The sequence below is a fragment of the Podarcis tiliguerta genome (assembly GCF_965153285.1).
Source record: "Podarcis tiliguerta genome assembly, chromosome: W".
Classification (NCBI taxonomy): Eukaryota; Metazoa; Chordata; class Lepidosauria; order Squamata; family Lacertidae; genus Podarcis; species Podarcis tiliguerta.
The window spans coordinates 19874848-19883969 of record NC_139552.1 but is presented as its reverse complement, the minus strand read 5'-3'; the positions used below and the strand labels follow the sequence as shown (position 1 = coordinate 19883969).

General features: G+C 47.2%; 1 protein-coding gene and 1 long non-coding RNA gene across 2 annotated transcripts; both read left to right on the top strand.

Moving 5' to 3' along the window:
• Window positions 1–1940: 1940 nt before the first annotated feature.
• On the top strand, window positions 1941–3406 carry LOC310668772 (uncharacterized protein; the record flags this gene model as incomplete). Its single annotated transcript, XM_083422103.1, has 5 exons — window positions 1941–2024; window positions 2156–2193; window positions 2342–2458; window positions 2693–2772; window positions 3298–3406. Exons 1-5 carry the CDS (start codon window positions 1958–1960, stop codon window positions 3404–3406), a joined length of 411 nt encoding a protein of 136 aa, XP_083278229.1. The 5' UTR covers window positions 1941–1957.
• Window positions 3407–3518: 112 nt separating this feature from the next.
• On the top strand, window positions 3519–4644 carry LOC310668903. The gene is made up of 3 exons (XR_014506887.1): window positions 3519–3618; window positions 3932–4036; window positions 4419–4644. It is a non-coding gene; the product is annotated as an uncharacterized lncRNA (long non-coding RNA).
• The last annotated feature ends 4478 nt before the right edge of the window (window positions 4645–9122 follow it).

Below are 9122 nucleotides of genomic sequence, written 5' to 3'. Positions count from 1 at the left end.
GCCGGTGATGGCGCTTCCTCCCCTCTTCCATCTACAGAACAATACCAATACCAATGCCTAACCGCCAATACCCCGAAAGTTGTGACGATTTGCTACGAGGTAGGTGGCGATAAACAGGGCTGGTCACGCTCCCTGAACCAGCGATTGGCTGTCCAGGGGCTGACGCGGCCGGGGATTCCCTCAGTCGCCCGCAACTCCACCTCCTTTGTAGACGGAAGTGGCTTTGCTGGATCAGAGGGAAAGCCCATCTAGTCCAAACTCACAAGCAGTAGCCCACTCCTGCTGCTTCTCCTCTAGCTGTGGGCTTCAGAGGTAGAGTGCCTCTGTTCCTGGAAGCTCTATATTGCTATGTTGAGTGATAGTAAGAGGTGCTGTTGTTCTCCTCCAACAATTGGTGTAATCTGCTTCCCAGCCCTGCAGGCTACTTGTCCTTGTAGCATCGGCTGCCTGCAAATTTCAGCAACGGAGTAAACATGATGTGAAGAAGTTCCCACCAGCATTCTCAAATGAGTTGATTCAAAGCTCTCACTCCATCTGCTTTCTCTCCAAGGCCACGATCATCTTGGATAACTCCTTCCTGCTCCTTTCCTTGTTGGTGTTTTAAATAATAAAGAAACAAACAAACAAATGATTAAAGATTTCTTCGTTTACAAAAAAACGGTGCATTGTCTCTTTTTTCCAGTTGTGTTTTCTACAGATCAGTTTCATTTGTTGTGAGACATTAGTGTTGCATGCAGTGTTGGGTTAGGAAGAACAGAGGGGGGAGAGGGGGAGGGTGGGGTCGGGTGGCAATGCTTCTCTTCTACTTAGTGTACAGGGGAAACTCGGGAAATTAGAATATCGTGGAAAAGTTCATTTATTCAAGTAATTCAACTTAAAAGGTGAAACTAATATATGAGATAGACTCATGACATGCAAAGCGAGATATGTCAAGCCTTTATTTGTTATGATTGTGATATTATGGCGCACAGCTGATGAAAACCCCAAATTAACAATCTCAGAAAATTAGAATATGAAATGAAATCAGCAAAACAAGGATTGCAAATAGAGAATAGAGATTGACCTCTGAGAAGTAGAAGTTTCACCTTTTAAGTTGAATTACTGAAATAAATGAACTTTTCCACGATAATCTAATTTCCCGAGTTTCACCTGTATGTGTGGGGTTTTGTGTCAGCATCACTTGTGTGGGTTCACTTACTATTCCCTTGTTGCATTCCCTTCGTGGTGAGAGAGGTTGGGGAGTGACCTAGGGTGTGGTTGGTGGTCTTTGGTTGGCTGCAGGGAGATTTGTTTTTGTGTGTGAGTGGGCACCTAGGGTACAAATAACCAGAAACCTCATCAAACTATACCTCCACAACTACAACCCCTCGTGGCGACAAATCAAGAAATACCCGAGGAGATGCAACAACACCAAATGCTCCTTTCCTTGTTGATACGATGTCCCGCAGCCGAAGTAGTGTGTGAAATGATACGGGTCTGCCTGCAACTGTTGGGCCACCCGTATTTGTGTTATGGCTATGCTGCAAAGACTCCCTGCCTTCTCTTACACACACACACCCCATTTTGGTTGTAGGCTTCTGTCTCAGGTTTTGAAATGTGTTGGGGAGGGGGGGTTTACTGGGTTGTTTTTCACCTTTATTATGCATTTTGTGTTTTTATATTGCGATTTTTATGTTGGAACCAGTGCTTTTTTTCTATTAAAAAAATGTTTGGGGTACTCTCATTTTGACTCAAGAAAATCACCATTTTATAGTTCAAATTGGGGAAAATAAATGCAGTACAGTAAATGGACAAAAGTGCAAAGATTCACAAAATGTTTCGGGGTGTGCGTACCCCTGCATCCCCCCAGAAAAAAGCACTGGTTGTAACTGAGACCTGTGGGTATAGGGCGGTATAACAACAACAACAAGAAGGTCTGCCCCTCTCCTTCTCTTCTAGGTTCAGGCGACTGAGGGACATGGCAGCCCGCAAGAAGAAGAGGACCCGCAAAGTCCCCAAGAAGTCCAGGGTTGCTGTGGGCCCACGTGAGCAAATGCTTCCTTTTCATTTTGGAGCGTAAGGAGGGGTGGCCTTAATGCTCTAATACTCAACTGTGGAAAAGAAGTAGAAATGAACTAACCTGCCCCCATGTCCTTTCCTTCTTCTCTTGTTGCAGATGGTTCAGAGACTGGCAGGGTCTGGGCATCGCCTGTGGTTAGTATTTGAGAAAACAGCACAGTACATACGAAATCCCTCACCCCCAGCCCCATCCACCAGTGCTGTTTATACCCCCATTTTGGCGGTCTCAGATGCAGAGAAGCCCTCCTGCCATGAACTGACAGCCTGACTCTTGCCATTTCAGCAACTGGAGAAGGATGAGATGTTGCTCTGCTGCGTGCTGGCCACTTGCTCGGAGGCCCGCCAGAGAGAAAAGGACAGGTTGAGGTACTCCAAGAAGATGGCCGTCAAGGCAATTGCGGTGAGTGAGAGGTTGCATGAGGTATCCAGGGGTGAGGGGGACAGGAGAGCTGGGGATGGGATTGGGGGGATGCTGGGCAGAAGGAAGGCCTGGCGGGGTCTGGCCAAGAGAAGGTGGATTCCTCCAACCCCAATTGACATTGCCAATTCCTGCACTGAGTTTGGGGTTGGAGGAATCCACCTGATGTCCGTAGGGAACTGACGTTTTCCCCCTCCGCCCTCTGTTCTCTATCAGGATCTCATGGGACGGATTGTGTGCTTTACGCAGCCTGAATTGGCCCTTGCTATGGCACTGGAAGCCCTTTACCAACTGAGGTATACCGGGTTTTTTGAGCTTGACGAGGAGCTGGCGGGGGGGGGGGGGAGTGGAGCAGAATGTGGAAAGGTGTTACCAGACCTTGCCACTGCAGTGAATTCGATTGGAAGAATTGCTTACAATTTCTTGGGTTTCTTGCGTTCAAAAAGCTTTCTTTATGCAGCAACTATTTACAGGATGAGTGGAGATGTGAGAGAGAAAATAGAAGATATATTGTCTAGAGATGACTGCGAAATGGCTCAGCTTTTAGGGGTGGGATTAACTAAGACCTAGAGGCTTGCAACCAAGTGCCAGGTAGACTGCCACATAAACAGTGCCCTCGTGTGTTTATTTTAATTTTACCTTTATTCATTTTTACCCTGTAAAATTGATACGCTGCTTGATTGTCAAAAGTGGTTTAAGCTAACACATGCATTCACTAGAACTTCAAGAGAATGACATGTATTTGATGCTCCCCCCCCCCCCCAATATGAGGAAGACTCCAAGGGGACAGAGTCTAAAAAGGTTTCCCTCCTTCTCTCCAGCCTCATGAAGCCCAAATTACCACTGAAGCTCCACAGCCTGATTGTGCATGCAGCCTTTGCGGCGGTCATTAAGGTCAAAACTGAGCCTGACAAGCAGGTTAGTTGTTAGCCTTGAAATTTGACTTCTCTCGTTGTTGTTTCTTCTTCACACGCTTTAAGCATTGCTCCCATTGCTCAACATCTGATCTCTCTTTCCCCTGCTTGGCGCATCCTCTCCCTCATTGCCATTGCCTGCAGGAGCTAGAGGAACGTTATACTCTGATGCTGGGAGGCCTCCTCTGGGAGGCCCCAAGCACTAAGACCCTGAACTTGCTGATGAATGTAAGTATCTTGATGGCCTCAGTGGCTGTTTGACCTAGAAAGCTTTCATGGAGAAGCCGCCACCTAGCAGTGCACCTCTTGGGCCCTTCCCCTCTTGTAAGGCAAGCTGGCCACATGGACGAGCCAGCAAAGGCCCACTTGCCCAGACAGCCAAAGGAGGGCCTTGGATGCAGAGCTACAATTTGGGGCTGGAGGACATTGCCATTTTCGAACAGAAACGGATCTCTCTCTGAGAGTGTAAAGGGCTTCACAGTGGTCTGCCTCTTTCCCCCAGACCAGCCTCCTGATTCTGAGGTCCCCTTTCCTCCCACAGGAACTGAGAGGTTACACAACAAGTGCGATTGCAGCGGAGAGGCAACTGGCAGCCAGTGGCATTAGCTGGCTGATGTCCTATGCAAGAAGGCTCAGTTGCCTGAAGGTAAGTCTCTCACCTTTGGCACCTTCACAGCCCCAAGAGGCTCCCAGAGTGGCTTGTGAAAGGATTCCCACAGGAGGAATCACAGTCTGGTATCAGGCACACAACACAATGTGTGTCCCTGGGATGCCGGACCAGGCTGGAGACATTTCCTGCCCTCTTCCTTGATCTTACACTTCCACCTCTGCCTAGTAGGCTGCAGGACCCATTGAGGTCGCCTGGGGCAAGGGATTGGGGCCAGCCAATAGAACTCACTCATCCCATGATGGAAGCAAGTCTTCCCTGGCTTGGGTCTGCTTCCATGTTCTCTTGCACCCATTATTTGGGGAGGGTTGAGGATCAGATCAGTCATCTCATCCAGTACGGCCTTTTCTTTTCTCTACAGCATGCTCTCGTCCCTCTGGAGCTGGCTCACTTCTGCCCCAAAGAAGGTAACACCCACAGCCTGGGGACATGGGACGCACTTTCCAGACTAAGGAGAGCCCACTCAGTAGCTGCAGCATCCTTGCTTGATGCAGACCTCCTGGGTCATGTGGCTGTGAAATCCTGTCACAGCACAAAGATGGCCAAACTGCAGGCTTGGAAGGAGTCGTTGCCACCAAAGACAGGATCCATAAAGCCTCCTTGTAAATAGGGTGGAATGGGGACCAGGTCAGTTTGGTGAATCAGTAAATGTGGCATAAATTCATCTCTCTTCTCCTTCATTCTCTTCCAGATGACATAAGACTTGATGTCAATTTCGATTATGGGGATAAGACACAAGTTTCAAGGCTCAGCGATGATAGAGTGGCAATTTTTGCTTGCTGTTTCATTGTTGCTAATTGTGATCATTGCTGTTGTTTTAGAATTCTTTCCTATGCAATATTACTTTTTTATTGCTTTTAAATTGTCCTTGTAAAGGAAAGTGTTCTGCTAATGTTGATTGTATTCTGAATTGCTTCAAGAAGCCTCATAGCAATGAATAATATTAAGAGTAATAATTATTTTACCTGCCTTAATTATAATAAAGCATTGACATGCATATTTTAAATTAGCGGATAAGGTCTTAAACTACACATTTTAATAGTTTCACATCTGAATTCTTTACTGTGTTCTAGCTTATAGATTTTGATTTTAACCTACATATATATGAGAGCCAGTGTGGTGTAGTGGTTAAGAGCGGCAGTCTCGTAATCTGGGCGGAAAGTGGGAGGGGGAGGTTGTGCGCTTCTGTCCCGTGAGAAAAGTGCTGCTCCTCCCAGGAGATTCGTGTCTCCGCTCCTCCACATGCAGCTGCTGGGTGACTTCTCTGAAGTCTCTCAGCCCCACTCACCTCACAGAGTGTTTGTTGGGGGGGGGGAGGAAAAGGAGAATGTTAGCCGCTTTGAGACTCCTTAGGGATGCAAGAAGGGCCTTTACACTCGCCAGAAGCTCGGCTCTTCCCTCGCCGGTCCTGGATGGAGCCTTCAGAAGGGTCCCCTATGCTCAGAGACTTTGCACCTGTCCATTGGGAGAGATAGGAAGCCCAGAACACTTGTTCTTTAGATGTCCCTTTTATAAAGAGGCACGTAGTAAGATCATGGATCCCCTACTGGTGAGGCTCGCCGACCTCCCGCAAAAGCAAAAATTTGACCTTTTGTTGTTGGGCAAAGATCAGAAGATGACCTGGATGGTCGCCAGATTCTGTCTACAGATCTGTAGGCGCCCAACCCAAAATAGTCCGGCATGAAAAGCCCCAAACACGGTTCCATGGGTGATTCTGAGACAGTCTATTGTTGCACATGGTTTTCTAAATTTAGTGTTGTATATTGTTTTAATTGTCTGTTGTAACCATATTTGTACAGCAGCTTTTAACGTTGTGAGTGTCCTCTATTTAAGAGGCTTCTACTCTGCAGCCTCTTATAGTTGTTTTATCTGCGAGTTTTTTAGTTTTTATGCTCTTACAGCTGTTTTAACTGCGTGCCTTTGTTGGTTTTTAACTCTTATTGGTTTTAATTATTAGTTTTTTATTTATCCATTATCTGTGTTTAATCTTGTATTTTATTCGGATGTTTTATGCCTGTTTCCTTGTCCTCATTTGCCCTAACAATTATCGGTCAAAAATCCCAACTGCTATTTTATCTATATGCTTTCCTTAATCCTGGTCTGTGACCGTAATAAAGTTCATTCATGTTAGCTGCTTTGAGACTCCTTAGGGTAGTGATAAAGTGGGATATCAAATCCAAACTCTTCTTCTTCTTCTTCTTCTACATGTTCTCTATCTCTGTAGAAGTCCATATTCTGGTTTGTGACTGTAATAAATTTGTGGGAATGTTCAGGGGTGCAGGAGAGGATATATCAACTAATTATATCCTTATCCAACTTGTGCTAACAAGTTCCCAAAATATCAGCAGAGTTTATAGACATTCCCCTTTAAGTTCGCAACGGTAACGTCTGCACAGGTTCGCTAGAACCTCTATAATAATTACTCTGTTAATTTCCCCTTTTGTTCCCTCTTAAAATACAAGACACGACACAGTCTTTATAAAAGTATAAAAGAGTTTACTCACGTTCTGTTCACAGTATGATCCCAGAAGGCAGACAGGCTTAAAAAGGTAAAATACACTCGGAATCTATCTTGTAGCAAGATAGTCCTTATCTCCTCTCTTGGCTGAGAGCCAAGAGAGCATCCTTAGATGTTTCCTCATCGAAGGAAGATGGCAGAGAGAGAGAGATGGCTGCCTGCCCTGTGCTTTTATCATTTACCTGCACAGGTGAGGCCACACCCATCTCTGGTCACATGCGGAGGAAGTCCGTCCCCAGGAAGTTTCCCTGCTTGCTGGACAGACATCCCTCCCCATGTTCTAACATGTACACTCTAGGAATGTTGTCATTGACTGCTCCTGTCTTTACATCCCACAAAATTGATTTGTTCATTCAATAAAGCTTTGGTGGTTTTGAAATTCAGTAAATTGTCTCTGCCTCCATTTTTTGGTATTGAGGGAAACGCTCTATAAAATAATCAGAAAACATCAGGGTTGTAGTCAACATCAGTCCTTTCCCACAGCAGACCTATTTAAATTGATGGGCACAAATTACATGGCTGTGTTGACTCATGAAAAGCAGGTGGTTTACTGCAGAGCTATGGCCCTTCCCCCAAGATATCTCAGTTGGTAGAGCATAAGACTCTTCATCTCAGTGTCCTGAGTTCGAGCCCCACCTTAGGCATTGCAGGGGGTTCGATTAGTTAACCCTCGTGGTCCCTTCCTACTCTACAGTTGTATTATTCCCCAAAGTTCCCAGCAGAGTTCTAGTCCGGTTACCATTTTAAACACTCTTTTTTTTATGCCAGGTCTAAACCTGCAAACATAACAAGTGCACCGTGCTAGTGATCCATGCCCCTCCTCTCGCAAAGCTCTGCACTGAAACTCCAAACCGGCCCTCCCCGTCTTGCAGGTGATCTGCCAGTTGCCGCGGTCGCACCAGAACGTGTTCCGCTTCGTGGTGGCTTTCCTGCGGGCGCTGCTGAAATACTCTGAGAGCAACAACGTCAGTGGCAACATGCTAGGTAAGGCCTGCCTGTCCTGGCTGGGAGCTGGCCTTCCTCCTGCTCCCGCCTCCTCTCATGCAAATGTTTTCGCTTCCCTGCAGCCACCCTCTTCGCCAGCCTCCTGGCTCCTTGTTAAATTAATACTGCATCAGAAACCTCCCAAGCAGATATCCAAAGTTCTTTGGCATTTCTCCAGTTGTTAATGAGATGTCTCTTCTAGTCCAGGGGAGTCTTTTGATCTTCTTCCAGGAAACCAAGAGTGGAATTTTTTTTTAGCCTCCCTTGCTTTCCTGGTGACCTTCAGCTTAAAGACAAACTGCTCTGGAGTGAGAAAAACCCATCACACTCAAAAAGCCCAGCTGGAGGGACCTGGAAGTGTGAGGGAAAGAGCAATTTTGTAGCGGCTTTGTGGCACAGGAGCACCAAGTTCACCAACTGGCTGATTCAGATTGAATCCCATTCAAAAAGAGTGCAATGGTGTGTGTTTCAGCCAGCCATCCGGCTGCTGCAACTATTCCCTGGGTGCCACCACACTGTCCTGTCTGTGTGTTTGGAAGGGAATGGGAGCTATGCTCCCCCCGGAGACACGCCACTCCTTCTTCCTTAGCTGCGTTGCTCAACAGTTGAGGCAACCTTCACAGTTCTGGGATGTCGATGCCAACGACCTGGAAGTGTGCTGTCAATATATTTACAGTGCAGGGGTTCCTCCAGAGGAGACGACCACTTGTTTGTTTTGCGTTCATGTCTTGCTTACCCAAAACCTACAACAGTGGTTAGACTCTACTAAGGGAATGGGCAGAGTGCTTTAATCCATTCTCATTGGAAAAGCTGAAGTTCTCGGCTGGACCTGAATCCCTCCCACAAAATACTGACAGTCTGGAAACACCCTGGGTGCAAACATGTTTTACTGGGGAAAGGATCTTTGCCTCTTTCTCCTTCCTAACCTGCAGTAGTGCCCTGGCAAATCACAAAGTGCAGGCTCCCTTCATGGTATTCACAGCCACACCGCTTCTTAGATTATACAAATTTAATACATCAACAACAAATCAACACAATGACGCTATAATGATACAATCTGAATCATTAGGGGTGCATTGCAGCAGTCATTGCAAGTCTCCATGAGTCGCCTTTCAGCCAGAAGCTCTGCAGCACAGGTGGTTCTGATGATTCCCCTGTAAGGAAGGCTTACAATGTAGGCGGCTTTGGGGCTTTGCGAGAGGGGGGAAAGTGGGGACATCATAGAAGTATGCATGATGTGGGAAAGGTGCAGAGCGATGTTTCCTCCTCATAATATCAGAAGCTGGATCTGGGGCTGAACCCGGGATCTGCACGCCAAGGCTGGAGCAAGAAAGATCCCTTGCCAGCTGGCCACGTTGGGTGCCTGCCTGGAGAGTGGAAGGCGGGGGTTGGAGGGACATCGTGCTGCTCCTGGCAACCCCCACCCAACCCGACGTCCTCCTCCGCCTGAATCCCGCTTCCCCCGGGACGCCCTTCCCATCCTGGAGCGGCTGGGGTGGGAGCGCTCCCCACCCCCCTTTCCAGACCCCACTCTCCTCGTTCTTCTTCTTCATGCCTCGGGTG